The sequence below is a fragment of the Pteropus vampyrus genome, unplaced genomic scaffold, assembly GCF_000151845.1.
Source record: "Pteropus vampyrus isolate Shadow unplaced genomic scaffold, Pvam_2.0 Scaffold539, whole genome shotgun sequence".
Classification (NCBI taxonomy): Eukaryota; Metazoa; Chordata; class Mammalia; order Chiroptera; family Pteropodidae; genus Pteropus; species Pteropus vampyrus.
The window spans coordinates 379,954-399,217 of record NW_011889320.1 but is presented as its reverse complement, the minus strand read 5'-3'; the positions used below and the strand labels follow the sequence as shown (position 1 = coordinate 399,217).

General features: G+C 43.1%; 1 protein-coding gene across 5 annotated transcripts in view; it reads right to left on the bottom strand.

The window, feature by feature from the left end:
* The window catches only part of DIS3L2 (DIS3 like 3'-5' exoribonuclease 2), a 296,670-nt gene that overhangs the window by 239,478 nt on the left and 37,928 nt on the right, over nucleotides 1-19,264 (bottom strand). For all 5 annotated transcript variants that reach the window (XR_002777885.1, XM_011383718.2, XM_023525183.1 and 2 more), the window contains exons 4-5: nucleotides 15,765-15,818; nucleotides 9,775-9,876 (exon numbers count right to left, since the gene is read on the bottom strand). Coding sequence is in view for 4 of the 5 variants with exons in the window: in XM_011383718.2 (XP_011382020.1) it covers nucleotides 9,775-9,876; nucleotides 15,765-15,818 (156 nt within the window). In the remaining variant the exon portion in view is untranslated. The remainder of the gene's footprint in view (nucleotides 1-9,774; nucleotides 9,877-15,764; nucleotides 15,819-19,264) is intronic.

Sequence of the window (19,264 nt, the reverse complement as noted above, 5' to 3'; positions counted from 1 at the left end):
AATGAATCATCACATTAATGAATTAAGAGAAAAGGAGACACTGACATGTAAGTACCCTCCTTGCTTTATTTCATTATAAAAAATACATTTTAAACTACTTTTTAAATAATTTAATAATGAAACTGACATCAATATATTTTCTAAGTTCTGTATAGCCTTAACAGAAGTACCTTGAAGATGGAAGTATGAACAAATACCCAAATTCAAGAATTTTCTGATTTAAGAATTGACTTTTCATCTGCCACCAGGCACTACTCTGTCATGAGTTAAACCAATATGCTCTGGCCTGTTTAGAAATGGACACATGAATAATGAAAAAAAATGCAACAGTTCAGTCCATCTTGCAAAGTAATCTATATCTGCAACATACTGTGTTTACGAAGGTCCCAGAAGAGTGCGGATCACAGGACAGTTACCCAATAAAAAGAGTCTGCCATTTCGACATCATCATATAGTAGGAGTCATTCATAATAAACAACACAAATAAAACACAGAAGAAAATATCTAATACCATTGGAATATGAACAGAGACATAATACCGGTGAGAAACATCCGAAGATTTTTCAATACAGTAAAAAGGCAACCTTGAGTAACGATTGTGGAGATATCAAGGAAAAGCTTCCCATAGGCAACAACCTATGAATCCAGTCTTGAAAGATGAGCAAGGGAGAGAGGAAGAGATACACGCAGAAAACGCAAGCAAAGGAAACAATGTGTGTGAAGACAAAACGTAGGCATGCAGCTGGGTGGTGCACGTTCAGTTCAAAGCCCTCCAGTCTGTGGTGCCTACGCTAAGGGTACATTAAAGGTAACAGGTGGCCCAAGAGGGCAGCGAGCAGGTCCTGCAAGGCCTTTATGTCACACAAAGGAGGAATATGATTGGTAACAAAGAGCTAATCGACTCTAGTCTGGGCCCACGTTAACTGGGAAATAGGTGAGCTACAGCACCTGGGCCACAGGGAGAAAACACGCCACCCCAGAACACTCAGATCTACAACCGCACTTATTCCATTCTCTACACCAAAGGAAATTAAGACGGAAACAAGTTTAGAACCATCTGTAAACATTGATGAAGTGAAATTACAGAAGACGTGTGTAATCGACATAGTCCACCTTTGATATTCAGAGGAGGAGGTCGCATGCAGCTCCCATGTGCAAATGTCCAGCAAACCTAACTTGACCCATCGCTGTGTTCTCACTTCTCATTAAAGTTAGTTCTGAAAACAAATTTCTGCTCCATAAGACCACTACATCTAGTGAATTCACCCTGTGAGCTTTAGTCACAAAATTTTAAGTCGAAAGAAACGATATCGGTCATTCTTCTCACATTGTTGGAAACACTGAAATTATTCAACAAGTACTATTCCCTGAATACAGAATGCTAGTCACCCAGCAGTCAGAGTCAAGAGAAAGAAAGTGAAAGAATGAAACTCACATTTCAAAAGCATCTATTTACCCGACACCATTTTAGGTGATTATAGGTCATTAATCCTTACCAAAAAAAACTTACCCCCATTTACAGATGAGGCCTCTAAACCTCAGAGCCAGTCAGTAAAAGGTCTAGAATGTGGACCCTAATCTGACTTGAGAAGCCCACGTTCTTTCTAGCATGCCATGAAATAGACATAAATACAGCAGAATCCATCCTCACCAGCGTAGACTTAGAAGGAATACGTGCTCACATGCCTGCGAACATACAGTTCCCCTGCCTAAAATATTCTCCTCTCCTTTGAATTTTCATGTGGCAAACTCTTCTTTCAAACCGAGACTGACATGCCGTCTATTCTAAGAAGCTTCACCCCATCCCCTTAAGCACAGCTGTCCTCTCTGCGCCCCCGAGTTCTGGCATCTGTACTCAGACCAGCTAGGGTACACGGCAAAGGGGACCACGGAGGCTTTCAGCACCGGTCTGCAAGTTCATCAAAGCGTGTTCGTCTCTGCAACCCCAGGACCTGGCCCAGTGTCAGGTACAATGTGGCTCGTAGGGCTGCTTGGCAGGGCAGGACGAGCAAGGTCCTTCATGAGGCCTCGTTATGCCTCTAGAACAGGCATCAGCAAACTACAGCTCATGGGCCAGATCCAGCTGTTTTTGCAAATAAAGTTTTATTAGAACATAACTGCTTTCATGCTAAAATGGCAGCTTTGTGAGGCTATAAAAAAACCGTATGGCCTCAAAGCCTAAAACATTTACTATCTGGTCTTTTACAGAAAAAGTATCCCTTCAATTACCCAAGCCTGAAATGTAGGAGTCATCCTAGCCTGTTCTTCTCCCTTACCTCCTCCATCCAATCCCCTTATTAAACGGTCTTCTATTCACCTCCTTGCAGTCTCCACGGCCTCCGCGACTCTTAACCATCTCCCACTGAGACTCTACTAAATAAATTTCTTGTCAGTCTCTCATCAGTTTTGCCCCTTTCCTTGAAGCCCTTCACCCTACCACCAGAATGATATTTTGATACAGACAGGCATACCTGGCGGGTATTGGGGTTCAGTTCCAGACCCCTGCAATAATGCAAGTTTCACAATAAAGAAAGCCGTAATCTTTTTTGCTGGTGGAGGATCTTGTCTTCAATTTGTAAGAAAACACATTTGTAAAGTGATAAAAAAAACTAAATGTGCCTGTATACAAATCTGACTGTGTCACCTGTCCTGAAAAATTTTTAATGGCTCCCCACTGCCTATACAATAACAGCTGAACTCCTTTACACAGTAGGAAGACATTTCATGTAACTCCCCCAGTGCATCTACCAGCCTGGCCTCATCTCCTGCCAGATATTTTGATAAGCTCCACAATATCAAAATATCTGTAGTTTTTCAAATCTACCATGCTGCTTCCTCTAGTTACCTAAATTCATAATAGTTATGTATATGACCTAAATCATTACTAGTTTCTATAAAACACAGGATAAGCTATATCCATTGAAATTTTTTAAAAAACAAAAATTTAAACAATAGAAGTAACAAGCAACAATGTCACAATAATGCTATCAATAATAACCTCTTTACAGTTTACAAATATTACCAAATAAATGACAGTACCTTTCCTTCCTTGCCTTTCACTTACAAAAACTATACCATTAACTTAATTCAAAGATCATCAAATTTACTTAGCATCATCCATTGTACTTTAAAGCAAGAATTACATAACTGAGGGTGATTGAAAGGCCATCTGACTTCTCTTTTCATTAGTGGGAATGAATGTGTAGTAAGTGATAAGCTTTTGCCTGATCTCCCTAATGACCCAGGGCGTATGACTTTTCAGATGGCTAGTCAAGAATGCAGCGTAACATCGATCCAGTGTGACAGTCATTAGTGCAGCTCGCCAGGTATACCCTGTCAGCCCTACGTGGCGACACCTACTGGGAAAGACTGCGCTTCTTGGTTCTCTCGTGGTTGAGCAAGGCCAGGTGACTCTTTCCAGCCAATGAGTTGTGAGCAGAACTGAGAGTCACTTCTGGAGAAAGGCATTTTAAATGTGGCCTTCAAGGGCTCTGTTTCCTTCTGCCACCAGGAAAGGGGACTACTCCTGATGATAGTTGTTTCATTTAGCCTGGACTCTGGAGTGAGACTAATGCAAGGCAAAGCCCTTCATGATCCTGATGGGCAAGGAGCGTGCATAAGAAATAAGCCACGTCGTTCCACAGCATAACCTCACCTGCCACACAACTGTCAGCGATCTGGACGCTTCAAAGAAACGCACATTGAGACAAGAACATTTTACGTCAACATCTTATGTCAACCTTTTGTCTGCTGTGAGTAAATGTTGTCAGTGGTAAATTCAAGAGCTAGAAATAGTAAATTTGCGTTATTCTGTGATCTTGGCCAAACTATGACTCTCAGTCCTCATTTCAAAGAAGAATAACAGTAACATCTGGCATTTCTTGAGCACTTATAACGTGCTAACGCTGCTTTAAGTGCTTTACCATTAACTCATTCCTTACGATGAGAGTGAATTTCACTGAAACATCTCCTTGGAGTTAAGGAGAAATGAATTCGTTTTCTAGCAAATAATCTTGAAACATTAATTGGGAGTTTCCCAGCACAAATAAGCTACCCTATCCTTAAATGATACATTCCTTATTTCAGACATTTCAATTTGAATTACAGAGATCTGAAGGCATGTTTAAAGCAGGCAAGAACCTGAAGTATTTGATCCTAGAACTGGCAGTAATGAAGAAGAAAAGATGATTGTTAAAAATAGACTTGTATATATAACAATTTGGGGAAAATCTGATCGTGCTAGTAGATATACCTTGCCTACCGTACCACTGTGGGTGGAGGCTCCGAAGAACTTGCCCTCCATCATTAAGTACCTTCCAAGTCTTTCAGGGCCTGCCACCCAGGCCAAGAAACCAAACAGTTCTAAGAAATCCTAATTCCACCGGAATTGAGAACAATCCAAAATGATAGTGGTTATATAAGAGATTGGATTAAATATAATCTAGTATGATGGGTGCGTATTTAAAGAAGAACTTGGAAGACAAAACTTTAAAACAATCACTTGAAGGTGAAGTTAGTTGTCAAAGGAAATAATTTACTGTGCTAGACCAATTTCATGTGACCATAAGAAGGCCTGGAACAGGCACTGAAAATTGGGGATTAAATGTGCACTTTGATTCTTTCTGTTGTTTGTTTAATTTAGAACAAGAGTATTTGCTCCTATAAGCACTTCCTTTATTCTTTCAAACTCAAGTTGTTTCCTTCTTTCTATGCCAATCTCTTCCAAAATACCCATCCACACTTCTATTATTCCCTTGCTGAAATATTAGTATCTCTGCACAAAAATGAGTTTCTTAGTAATTGTGTAATAAACGTGTTAGAAAATATAGAGTAACTGTCCCTGCTTCTCCGCCCTCTTTACTTCACACAGACTCTGCTCTGCTGTGAAATAATCCTGTCCCAAGAGAAATTAAGACAGCTGACGAATCGCTTGATTAATTTATCCCGACTGTACTCTGTCAGTACAATGCAGGCACTCAACAAATACCTGGGGGATAAGTGAAGAGCATTCTAGTTTAATCGATGTATTAAATCCATTCCAGCCTGTCTTACTATATTTTTAAATATTAAGCCAAAAGAACATAGAAGCTAAGTTCCAATGAGTAGAAATTTCACTTGAAATCCACCCTGACTCTTAAGCTAGTCGGCTTGTTTCACACTGTGTTATCTGACTGCATCTAACATGAACGTGCTTTGTCAGCCTCCCCCCCTCAGATTTCCTCTGGGCCACTGGCTATGGTTCCATCGACTAAGCCACTCACCCTAGTTCACAATCAAGCAAGGTAGGCAGTATTTAAACAGCTTCAGCTCCTCCTATAGGAGGCCTTTGCTTTTAACCCATCTTCCAGATCCAAGGTATCAGAGCTGAATTCTGGGTTCCCAAATCTCCCTTGTACAGCAAAAAAAAAAAGCCCAGAATTCAGGGTTGGTCCTCCTCTTTGATTCTTGCTCCCGGTATCGCTCTAGCCAATTCTAGCTTGGGGATCAATCTCCAGCCCAGTGGCTGCCTCTACCAGTCTGCTCGTAATAAGACAGTCCCACATTTCTGGAATTAGAACCCAATCCCAAAGCCCCAAAAGAACTAAGCTCCTACAAGATAAATGTCTACCTGCCTTCTGAATACCTGTGCCACAGGCCCCACAAATTTGGGATCTGCTGCCAGCCAGTCAAGATGGCATCTGGGTTTGTAACCCCTTTGACTCCGTGCCTCATCCAGCAGGCTGCAGTTCTTGATTTGACATTCTAATTGGATCAATGCTCTCAGCATCTGATCCATTATCTAGATGAGGTTGTGACGCATTCTCAACACCTGCTTCACGAATGCCCTGAGAAGCCAGTCTTAAGATACAACCACTAGAATTCCAGTTTTTTTTTCTAAACTCTTTCCTAAAAATAATACCAGGCCTTTGGTCATTTCAACTGATAGCATCATTTTCTTTACCCATGATGGCAACTCAAAACATTACCTAATGCCAAAGCATATATTCCTATTTTGGGGTTTATGCTGATTTTTATGATAGTTAACAATATCTATCGACAGATCAAATAACTCTCTTCTTTATATCTCTGGACTAACAAATAGTAATGAGATCATGACATGAGGAGATGTGACCCGAATCCCAGCTCTGTCACTCGCTAATTATATGTTGTCTAAATAAGATGTTTAAGCTAAGCCTCAGGTTTCTCACTCATAAATGAGAACGAGATAACAGCAGACTAGATAATGGTGTGGGGCACTAAATACAGCTCCTGGCACATAGTAAGCACTAAAAACTTAGCAATCAGCAACGACATCCACAGGGTTTACCTACACTGATTTGTAAAGTAAAGAATTGGAATATTAAGGGAAGGCAATTAGGATAAACCTTTTACAGTAACAAAAAGGATGAAAGACAAGGTCGTTTAATGATTATAGGAGATGAACTTGACAAGAGAAAGGAAAGCAAAAGGAAGAGAATGAGAGAGGCAGAGTGAAGATCAAATGAATGGCAGACAGAAGACTTTACAAAGCAAAGAGCAGTATTCCATGAGCTTCTTTGTAAAGGGGGGCCAAGGATGTTGGTCTCCCTGGAGGGCAAGATCTCAAGAACAGGAAGGAATGTCCTGCCTTTGCCAGAGTCTAGGAGAGTTGGTTGAGGGGCTGCAGCACTTAGCCAATGACATGGCAAAAAGAGAGAGCCTTATTCCATACGTTCCCCCTGAAAGGGGAAATTTTCACAATCCTCTCTTGCCAAATCATTCTCAGCCCAAATCACTCTCATCCTAAAACAAAACAAATCCTCTCTCCTTCTCCATTCCCATCCTCAAACCTTAATTAAAATGTAACCTCCTCTATGAAATCTTCCCCAATTCATTCAGACAGAGTTTGATGTTTCCATAACATGTATTTCTCTTTCTCTCCTGCAAACCATGTTACAATTGTTCCCATTCCCTTCCCATCGGGTCTATGAGCTCCTTAAGAGCACAGCCAGTAACCTACCTGAGTCTGTACCTCCAGCATCTAGCACAGAGCAAGATGGCTGGAAGATGAGAAGCACCTGGGTACCCTGCACTGCTCCACGCAGAAACATCAGGATCATGGCTCCTAACCATTTGGGGGACTTGTGCCCCTAGCTTTGAAAACCTGAAGAAAGTCACAGACACTCAGCCTAGAAAAATATATACACACACACACACACTCAACACACACACACACACACACATGCACATGCACACACACACGAAAGTGCAATAAGCTAAAAGTCAAAAGATCTGGATTCTACTCCTTGGTTCTGTGAAAAACTCCAAGTTCTCAAACAAGTCACTTAATTTCCCAATTGACAAGGTAAAGAAACTATCATTTGCCCTTCAACTATCCTTCATTAGATGTCTGTAATAAAAAAAAAAATACATATATACTAAAAATGTGGAAGAATGCTGAAATTAAAATTGTTGTGTAGAAGCAGGTTATGTTTTATTATTGCCTCACAGCTTGATACTTTTACAGCTCTCTGTTTTGCCAAAAAAAAACATGCTGTGAAATAAATTGACTGTTTACTACAACAGCTAAAAGAATCGTTTTTTCTAAAACCCCAATGGCCCTGTAGTTTACACACCCAAGAGGGGTGAGCGCAGCAAGTATAAAGAAGCAGAGATGAATAATCCAATTAATTCGCATTTGCTCACACCCTTTGACTACAAATTCCTCTGATAACAATATGCTTTTGTCCTAACAAACCTGTGATACAATTGGCCAGTATGCTTTGAGATGTTTATGTTCTACATGTCAGGGATTCTTGATGCCAGTCTGAATTTCTCCTCTCTCTAATTTGGCCCTATCACCAACAACTGTCACAGGTGGGTGACAGTCAACAGAACTCCTCTCTTCAGAATGGGAAGCTGTGAAATACTCTAACCAATGAGTCCTAAGAGACACACCTAGTGGGACCAACTTTAATATGAAAAGCAACTGTCAGGCAGTCGCTGTGAAGACCCTCAGGAGCTCCACAGAAACGGAGTGAGGAAGGGGTCCTGGGCCGTCCCCCACGCTTCAAATCTTCTGCAGGCTGAAGGGGGCCTGCACACACCAAGGCCACCCCTCTGTCTCTGCCCCTACTCTACTCCTACCAGTCCAGGCCTCTCTCTGTCTCCATGCCAGTATTTTACAGATATTAACTATAAAACAGAAAAACAACAAGTGGTGTCCATGTGGCCTGAATGTTGGACAGTGAGAATACTCTAAGAATTTCTACAAATTCTTATCTGCGTAACTAGCTCCAGTGACCCAGAATCCACAAAATTAGACCTTTTAGGAAAAACCATGACTGCTGAGTTGACTCTAAAAGCAGGTATAGGCTTCTGTCTAGAAGCGAAGGCACCAAAGCAGAAGTAGGAATGCCCAAGTCCTAAACCTGGACTTTAGAACCCAATAACAAACACCTTCTCCTCCAACCCACTCCCATTTTCTTAGGCTTCCTGCCCAAAGCAAGAGAGCTTGACAATATCAGGAAAGGAGGTGCGTGCTGAAATGGGTGAAGAACAACGGAAATAATGCAACCAATTTACTCATTTCTATGCTTGTTTATTTCAGCCATCTCCTACCTCGGCCGAGGACAGTAAGGGTGCCAGGTGACCCGGCCTTGGTCTCCTAAGCAACCTCTGTGAGCCCAAAAACTGCTCTACCGTGTGCGCTCATCCCGACTCTTCCACCAGGCAACACCTCACACCTGCCCGGGCAGCCGCAGGCCCATCCAGCTCGCTAACCACGCTTCTGCTTCTTTCAGTTCTACCCACCATCACCTCTTAAGTCAAAGGAAACCACCGTCTTTCTTGTCCTTCTTTGGCTCACTTTCACTATGATGCCTCTTTACCCTGTCACATGACCTCTAGGAAATCTTCCTTTGGTGCGGCCGGGCCCTGATGCACTCCTCTCGTCTCCCTGGGCCTGGCCTATACTGTGTTAGATGATGCATTCAAGAAAAGAGGAAATGAACTAAATCAGTCTATGTCCCTAGGGCCTGGAGCCACCCCTTAGCTGTGCTTTCAGGGAATCGAGGGGAGGAGACTATACCTACAATTGGCAGCAACGAGGAGAGGGGACCTAGGACCATGCACTCATAAAACACTCGGCACTTAACTTGGCAGCATTAACCAAAAGTATCCTTAAATGTGTACAACTGTGAGTATTATCTGTCTCTTCCTACCTGCACTCCGCACCTGACTAAAAGCTCAGTGAGGGCAGGAACCATGCCGTCTTGATCATAATTTCCCCGCGCGCTACAAACCCCTGGCACGAGGTCGAACTCAGCTACCGCAGCCCCGGCAGATGCAGAGGGATTTAACTGATGCCGGAACAAAGCTCGGGTGTAAGGGAACACTTCCCACACCTTGGACAAGCTAACGATAAGAACCTGCATTTCTTGAGCTTCTACCATTGATCAGGCACCGTTCTACGACTTTTATAGGTATTCTCATTTAATTCTCATGACAAATCTATGAAGTAGGTACTAGATAATTCCCACTTTGTGGATGAAGCATTTGAGGCACAGTGAGAGGTCAGTTTGCAAGCCATGTGACGGGGGGACAGATCACAGGGGGACAGCAAGGAGAGCAACTCGAACCATTCGATGTCTGCTCCCCGATGCTGCGTCCTAAGTGTTATGAAGCCTGTGTCTAAAGCGACCACAGGGCCCGGGGGGTCCACAGCTGCTTCAGCTTATGAAGCTTTCCTGGTACACCATGAAATGCTGAAGGCCCCGAGAAGCCTGTCATTAGAAAAGGCGGAGTTTAACTCACCTGCCACCGCTCTTCCGGAAGCAGCTTCACAACCACCAGATCCCCGTTCAAGGCTCTGTTACGAGCAACAACCCCGTCAATAAAAATGTCTCGATCGCCATCCTAGGATGGAGAAAGAAAGAAAACAGTCAGCTTACTAAGTCTTGGAACCAAAAATTACTTTCTTGGTTTAAAAGCTGTAGACTCTACAATCCGTCCACTGACTGAACAGAAACACCAGTACATAGCCACAAGCGGACCTAGAGGGAGCTCGGTCTCTTTGGAACTAAAAGAAATGATGAACACATCAGAGCAGGTTAACAGAATGCTTTAAAAAAAAATTAAAAAACACCATATAAGATCTACTACAAACAAACGAAAACACATAAAGTAAAAAACTAGGATTGCATGCTTCCATAACTGAAATGAGAAAGGAGTAAATTATTCTTACGTTCTCTTTTTTTGTTTTAAATAACAAAGCATGATTATATATTTTCTACACTAGCTAAATATTTTTAAATAAGGATAAGGGTAAAATATTGAAAGTTTGCAAGAAAACTGAAGAACAGCAACATATAATCCCCCAAGAAAACCAACTGAGCATGAGCAGCAACCAGCCCTAGAATGCAGCAGGTTCTCTACGAGGAAACCAGCAAAATCCTACTCCTCCCCCACCCCGCCAACGCCCACCCCCGGAAAGCGGCAGAGAGCGCACACTGTGCTTGTCTTTATGGAGACCCAATAGAAGGCAAAGAAGTAAAGGGCAGGGATGGGGAATGAGATCCATAAAGCATTCTCACATTCCTCCTCTCTCTCCGACTCAGAAGCAGGGTGAATTCCCAACTGTGAACAACACAACAAGGCACTGACCCTTCATCCTTAATCACATGCTTACAAACGACCCACTTTACACAGTGTAGACCCAGTGAAATCCTCAAGTATTGATTGCTAAATTTAAATTAATGCCAGAATCTTCCCATTAAGCCAAATTACTTTACAAAAACACTTAAATGGAAAAGACAGCTAAGGAAAATAAGGTTTCATGACAAAATTAAGTATTTTCAAAACGTTTCATCAACAAACATGCAAACATGTACTCTTATCCTTTTTTGTCCTTCCAAAAGTTTATACTATATGCTCTTTCCAGAGGATACAAGAGAAGTAAAATGTTAATTTTTCTTAAAGGACGTAATAATAGTAAACAGGCTTGGAAACTCAAAATGTTCTAATACACATATGACATAGAATAGATTTAATACTCAAACTGCAGGTGATTACTATGACATTTTAGTTAAAGTTAAAATTAGCATTCCAAATCACCAACCTCCCCGCACCCTATTTGCCACCCGCCCCCGCCATGGGATTTCAGACACTCAGCAATTTTTATACTTTCCACTCACAAACCATTAGAGATCTTTCAGAACAGTCTTTCTGTTCAAGGTCCAATCTAGCCACGGGCTGGCAGCTGTGGCCTGCACACTTTGCCAAACCTGACCCACCCAAGTCCCTGAGGAACAGCTACCGTGCTAGCCACAAAGACGGAATGACTGCAGCTGACCTCAAGACAAGCTCCTCAGAGAAACAAGGAAGAGGCAACCAGTAAATGGTGAACAATGGAAGTGCGGCACCACATTATCAATCACTGCCTTCTGTGATTTGTAAAGCAATGGAAGCTCTCCGACTGCCTAAGAATGAAAAGAGCTGTCTGTATGGAGGCCGTCCTCCCCACTATTATGTGTCAAAACATATGCAATGAGACGTCCCTTTCATAAGCAGCTACACCACCCTTAGACAGACAGCTCAGAGATTTAAGATAAGATGCTGGTACAGTCATGTTTCTATTCCAAAAAAACAAGAAAAGTAGGGCTGAGCTGAACCTAAGACAACACACAAATTTATAGTAATTGCAGCATTACTCAGCTCTTAATTTGATTCAGTCAGAAGCCTGTATCTATGGCAGAATCTCTTATTTTAAAAATATTAAACTTGGGAACACTTCCATATTAAAAGTCTGAGTCAGCCTCACAACCAGGGGTCCCCAACCCTCAAGCCACCTGGTCAGTGGCTTGTTAGGAACTGGGGTGCACAGCAGGAGATGAGCGGCAGGTGAGCTGCAGGCCAGTGAGTGAAGCTTCGTCTGTATTTGCAGCCGCTCCCCAGCGCTAGCATCATTGCCTCAGCTCCACCTCAGAGCGTCAGGCGTTAGATTCTCATAGGAGCACCGGTCTCTGGTGCCAAAAAAGGTTGGAGACCACTGCTCTTAACTACTTTTTAAAGCCAAATGCTTCAGCCCTTTATTAGAATGCCAGAAGACTTGCTTTTACCCATCAGAAAGAGTCGGGGGGGAGGGGGGGGTGCGGGGCGGGGAGGATAATGAACAACCCTAGAGGAAATAAACAGGGATCTGGGGGTACTCTCACCAAATACGTAGTTAGATATGGAGGTGGGAGCATGACCCAGGTATGCCATAATGGTCAGAGCATCTTCCATTGATGGAATAGCTCCTTTTGGACCTGAAATAAATTCCGCAGACGTACAAAGAGTGCCTCCCATGACAAGATGCACGAAAAAGTTACAGAACTCCTTGCACCAACGTAATTCAGAATGGAAACTAGGCTTTTTGTAAAAAGCCAGGTTTTTATATTGGGTCTATTTCTCTTTATCTTATCCCCCAAAGAGGATAAAAACGTGTCTTAATAATATCAAATTATTTTGGTTTGCTTGAAAGTCACATGGTTTTATTCTAACTCTATACCTTACTTTTATTGAGAACCGCAGGAGAATAGACTGGCAGGTACACATAAAAGTGACTTATCCCATGTATTTTGAGTTTGTCGTAAGAAAATGAAAATCAACTTTCTATTAGTATAAACTATAATAAATCTAAGTCAATTTCCCCCAAAACAAAGTACTTTTTAATACCTGATGATCAATTCACTATTCCTAGCCTACTGATTAAGTAGATATTTTAACATAGCAAATGACACTGTATAAGTTCATAACCTTTTTTGGAGTCAGTAAGAATAAAACTACATAATTTCAACAAATCTGTCTATTTTTGTCTCTCCAAAACCTTTAAAATTTTAAAGTTGGGAGGAACATTAGACAATATGTAATCTACCCCCTCATTTCACAAATAAGGAAACTTTTCTAGCTTTCATTGTCAGAGCAGAGGCTACATCTTCTTTACTATCATTTCTTGTCTTTATTCTCTTGCTAAAGCAGGGGATGATAGCACGCAGGCCCGGGTTCTGACATCCTCTCCCCTGGCTACCTGTGAGCATTTCTGCAGTACCTACAAGTTCACTACTGACACAGACATAACCTATGTGTACTCAGAAATCCAGACCAGCAGTGGGATTTATCTACATGTAACTTACTGTCTCTGCTATCTTCCTCTTCAATGGCTTTCTGTAATGCTTCTCAAACCTAAAACTAACAAGACAAAAAAAAAAAACCTAGAATGCAAGATTATTCTAGTGTCCAAAACTAGAGAATCTACAATCATTCACAAACAGGCCTTGACGGAGCTTTTACAGTCTGCTCTTAATTAGAGATGACTCATTTAGCACTTTTTCTCCCTCTGTGACAATATGACTACTCCATCAGTGGCCAGATAGGAGTATAAAAGAGGCATAGAACTAAACCAATCCTAAAATCACAACTGCCTGAAAATTTCTAAATAAGACATGCCAGAAACACAAGTTCAAGTAGAACAATTTGAGCTTTTGAAACATCAATGGCTCCTGCCACTTAACCTCCTTTAACAAACCAGATTAAACAGTGGTGACACAAACTGCAAATTTAAATCGCATAAATTTCAATTATAGGAACCTAACTAGGCCCCACACTTTAACAGACCTCTGCTCTGGCCCTCCTCCAGCCACACCCCTCACCTTCACGTAAGGAGTTCTCAGGGCCTAAAGGCTGTGTATCCCCATTTATACTCAGGCCCAAACCCACTTCCAGGACAAAAACAGGCATCTTCTCCAAGTCTGCCTTCCCAAAGACTGACCACATCACAGGTGGCACCCCATGGATTTGACAGGTGGCTAAGGGGTGGGTACTTCCACAGAGTTTGGACATGCGAGATAAGATGCCCACATAGGTGCATGCAGGGGCCCTCGCCGAATGGGGGTAGGCAGCAAACAGGGCACAGGAGCCAGAACTGGGAAGGGAAGAAGGACAGGCCAGGGGCAGACCCTCTCTATGCAGCCCATTTCAGCACAGGGCTCCAAGGAGTCTGAGAATTCTACATTTGAACCCAAGTACATGGAGGTATGTTTGGCAAGGAATATATTTTATTTGTCATGAATATATTTTACTTAACAGTTTGCTAGTGTGATTTATAACTTCTTGATATTTAATAGAAGGTATGTGTGCCTCCGTTTGTACTTTTGACCTAGGCCCCACACTTGTCAGGAGCCAGCCTAACAGGGATCTAGCTTGGGGAAATTCAATACTGTGTACTCAGGGAAGAGAAAGCAAGCAGCAGAATTTTCCAGATGCTGTGTCGTTCCCTCATCACACCCGTCAGTGAGAGCAAACCTCGGTGTGAGCAGGAGCCGGGAGACGGGAAACCTGCTGGGTGCCCAGGCGCCTCTCTGGCCGCACACCCTGCTGCACTGGGTGTGTGTCTCATGTCTAAAAACCCATGTTGCCCACATTAGGGGCCCGGAATATAACTGAGCACCCTCAACTGGTCCGCCAATTACGAAACAGTCATTCTTTTTAATGTGGAGAGAACACTGAATATGCTGGACTTCTTGAGAGGTGGTTTATCTGTCTCTAACACAGCATAGTTCTGAGAGATTTTCATGCTTAATTTTTATGATTACTGAATGTGCTTTTCATCTTATGAGCAAACTCTGGAACCTAACGCCTATATAAATTGTGTTTCTACTGTATGACGGAACTGCTCCCGCAGCTAAGTTACTACCCCAGAGCCGACCCTCAATTCTACAGTCCAAGTCCCAAGGTGAACACAGGTACCATGTTCTGTCACAGGAATGGAATATGACTCAGGGGAACAATGTGACTTGTCAGGAATACTTTTTATCTAACCCAATGGGTAAGACCTGAACTTAAGATACAAATGTGACTCCTTGGCTTCTGGAGGGCACGGGAAAAAACGACTAAACTGACCTTGAGAATAGGTCTGAAGGTTATCGTAACAACAGTAATACCTATGAAGTACATGACTCAATTGGTATTCTCACTAAACCTGTCATTTAACATAATGAAATACGTTAACTGAAATATATGTACTCCACTTCCTCATCTACAAGCAAAAGTTCATCCCTATGGTCTACCTTCCACCTTGAAAATCTGTAATTCTATGCCTACCCTATTTATGGCGTCCTGGAAAAGTTGGATCAGGAATCTTAGAACATTGCTCTTGCGGCTTTGCACAATCTCACCTTATTCAGTGACCTGCCATTTACTATATGTCAGAGTGAACCTCCCTTCACAGGGGGAGAACCCGTTAAAATGAGTCATGAACATCAGGAAGGGTAGAAAGACGCAGCGACAAAGAGCCTTGTTACCTACCAAGTCCTATCACTTGCAAAAAAGTAAAGTGAGAAACTCTGACCAAAAAAAAAGCATTTTTGGACAAATTTGCAGATTAGCCCATGCAATAGATCGAAAGTAGATAGCATATTTGTTTAGGAAAGATAAACTGAAACTGGTGGAAAACCCATAAATCCTTTTAAGCAATAAATCAAGGGCATTCAGTGACACGGACCGGTGGGTGTCTACCTGGGTCCGGCTGCTCCCTGCAGCCCAGTAACGAGGGCCATCCCTTTCATCCGAAGTGTGATTTTAAGACTGGCGGAAAGGGTTGTTAACCAAAAGCAAATTTTGTTTATTTAAATGTGAAACACATTTTTGCCTATCCTCAATTTTGTTTTACTACTCTGCTTTTTAGTTAGAATATATGATTTCAGTTTCAGAGCACATCTAAAAAATTAAATGTGACATTAAGTTTATTATAAAGTTACTAAACTTACCGGGGAAGGAATGAAGGCTTCGTGAAACTTCTTAGGATTAATTCTCAATACGCCCTAAAAATAAAAAATGCAATCTATGAAAATTTAGTTATATACACTTATGATTTTTCCATGCTTATGTTATTCTCCAATAAAAATGTTTTTCAAGTAATTAAACAGTTCAATTTAGGAAACCAATTAGATGAGAACTATTCATGAAACGCATGAACCATGATTTACACTGATACCTGTAACACAGCGTTCCACCAAAACCCGAAAGCTCACACTGGCACCTGGCTGTGAACAGGCAGAGGTGAGAAGCAACAGAGCCCGGAGTGGAAAAGTGGCAACAGCCGGGATTCCGTGTGCCCCGGCGAGCTGTCTTCAAATTTAACCTTCACTCTGAGAACAAGGCGATCAGGGGATCACGCCTCAGCACATAATGGCCTTTTTAATTCTCTAAGACCTTCCCACCGTGCTTGTTTCTGTGACAACTTTCTAAGTGATGCAGGTCGATTTCCAACCTAGATACTGAGCCTCGAGGGACTGGATGCATATTTTTTACTCCGGCCCCTCTGCAGAGCTGAATGTGTCAATAATTCAAAATGGTCCAGAACCGCTCTTAATGTAAATGGGAATTCTGGCTCCAACAGCCAGGCCACCCAGTCTGCCTTCAACTTCATGTTATTCCAGCACCAAATCAGGGTCTGCTTCTATTTATGCACAGGGGTGCAGGTGGGGGCCGTCCTCAATGCAGTTCAGTATTTTAGGCTCGTGCAGGAAGCCGTAACCCGGCCCGCTTCCAGCTGCATTTGAAGGCCACAGGAACACATGGATCGAGGCAGTTATTTTCCTAACAGCCAGACTCAAAGAGTGTCTTGAGAAAGTGTTTTAAATAACATTTCCCCCCTAAAATGTTGAAAGACTCAAAGATACATAATTAACAAAATAAGTGAGGGCATTAAAATAAAGCAGAAAGTAATTCTTTCTTTCACCGGTGCCCCAAGTTTAAATGACAAATTTCCATGCAACGGTTTATACTACCGTTAACATCCCAAGGAACTACCACAAATGCTTGTTCAGTCCTTAATTCAATAGTTATCGACTGCATTCTACTTTCAAGACCCTGTGACAGACAATGTGGGAGAGAGAATGGTGACCAAGCTCGGCTCTTGTGTATAAAGTAAATCACGAATGCCGTAAGTGAGGGCACGGCTGGTTTTCAGCTGGAGGCACTAGGAGAAGCTCCGGAGACAGTGTCTGACCTGCTCCTTGATGGAGGAGCAACCTTCGCAGGTAAATCAGAAGGGAAATACAGGTGCGAGACACTGTGTAAGCAAGAGTGATTAAGAGGGCAAATTCTCTTCTCCCACCAGGCTGCAGCTCTGCTTGGGGCAGAGAGAGAGGGGCTGGAAGCAAAGGCTGGCAAAGCTCCCTGAGGCCAGCCCCTCTTCAGGAAACTGTCACAGCGATTTCCCTTGTAAGACAGCTGTTTCTTGTTGGACAGAAGCCTTGTTCAAGAAAAACACTGGCAATCTGACTGGCGCATACTCTTTAAGAACTGGACCTCAGGAACAGAAGTCCCTTTGAGTGTAGATCACACTAAAAAAGAACAGAGACCCTTAGCAGACTGTCACCCTCACAGCCTGATGGAAGAAGCTGTCGGTAACACATGTCGAGAAATGCTCTTTTAACTAAAAGGGGCTTCTAGCAGACGTTCCGTCTTATTCACCTAAAGAAGTCCAGGACTTCCACTGCCATATTTTTATGACCATCACCTAATCTGCCCCAACCCCTCATCTCTCACCTTCTTCCTCATCCCTTTCCTAGGTCTGGAACTGGATCAGCAAGGCTCCTGCATGCTCCATCTCTTCTCTGAGTGCTCCTGTGCCTCCCTGTCTTAACTGAAACCTGGCTATCCCCTGATGTGACCACTTCCCGTGAAATATTCTCAAAGAGAACCTGTTTTCTCTCTTCTAGTCCATGTCTCTCAGAGACCAGAAGAAGAATGTTTCCCCCGTTTCCATTTTAGTTTTAACATTTTTTTTCCTCCATTCTCTTTCAAACTCCCCAGATCCTTTGAAATTCATGCCATGAGCTCCTGCTATACCTCCTGGGTGCCGTCATCTTCAAAGCTTCTGATCTATCCTCCCTGATTCACTAATGCTTTGTCTAGCAGCTCAATGGCTTCCTCTCCAACCCCATTCCAATAAACACTTACTAGGACTTCACATCCATATGGCTGACCAGGCAACCCTAGCCAGTCACTCCAGCCACCTCTTCCTCCACCCAACCCTAGCCGCTCTCTCCCACGTTCACAGCCTGCATCTTGTCATCATTGCTAATTATCCCACCACCAAACAGAAGAAATCAAGTATTACTTTCCGCTCCTTGCCTTCCAGCTCACTTCAGCAAGTCTTCATCTTCACTAAGACCTCCAACCACGGATCTGATCACATTTTTACCGCTCATCATCCTCTCACTGTATTCACTCCCTTCCGTGGCCACCTAGTTGCCGTGACCCAGCCCCTCCTGCCCCTGCCAACCCTGAGACTTGGGTCCACTCTTGCTCTTACGTGCAACTAGCAAAATTTCACTCTCAGTTGACCCCGACTATATGCACTCTCCACGCCTGCACCCCAAGGAGCTGAATGTATCTCTGTAGAAAAATACCACACAACTGGGCTACTTCGCCTAACTTGGCAATCACAAACATGTTTTACTTGGCTTACAGGATGTTTGAGAATGCTGAAAACTGAGGAATTTCACACATAAATATGTATTTCCAGATTTTCTTGAAACATCAGTTAACCCCACATGGCAGCAACCACCTGAGTTGGATAACAGATGCTTCTCTTATAGCAAATAACACTGACACCAGTAAGTGTCGCACACTGTTCCACATCTACTCAACGAATTTAACCCTCAAAACGACTCTACAAGGTGGGTACTGATATCCTCCTCTTTACAGACGAGAACCCTGAGGCCCCGAGCAGGGCCCGCTCTCACACCAGTCAAGCCCACGCGGTCTGGTTGCTGGGTCCTTGCTCCACACAACTGCAGACTGGCCCTCTGTTTGCCACAGTCAACACCAGGGCCTCTTCACTCGCGTGTGCCACCTGCTCCCTTCCCCCCAAAAACCATACACACTCCAACCTCAGCCTCCCACCCTGGTCAATGGCAGCGTCACCCATCCTGCTGCTCGACCCCAACGCTTAGGAGTCACCCTTCATCCCTCCCTTCGCCTCGGCTTCCGTGCTTCACCCAGCCACGTGGCAGGCCAGTTCTGGCTCCACCGCTGCTCTCCACCAACACCCTTGTTCACGCCTCTTTTGTCGCCGGGTGTACTCTGATGGCCTTCTGCATGCTCTCCCTGCTTCCGCTCTAGTCTATTTGTCTTACAACTGCCAGAGAGATGTTTTTAAAGCGTAAAATAGATCATGTCTTTCTCCTGCTTAGTACCCCTCAGCGACTCCCCATCGCTCTTTAAACAAAAATCCAAATCTCCGGCAGAGCCCAGA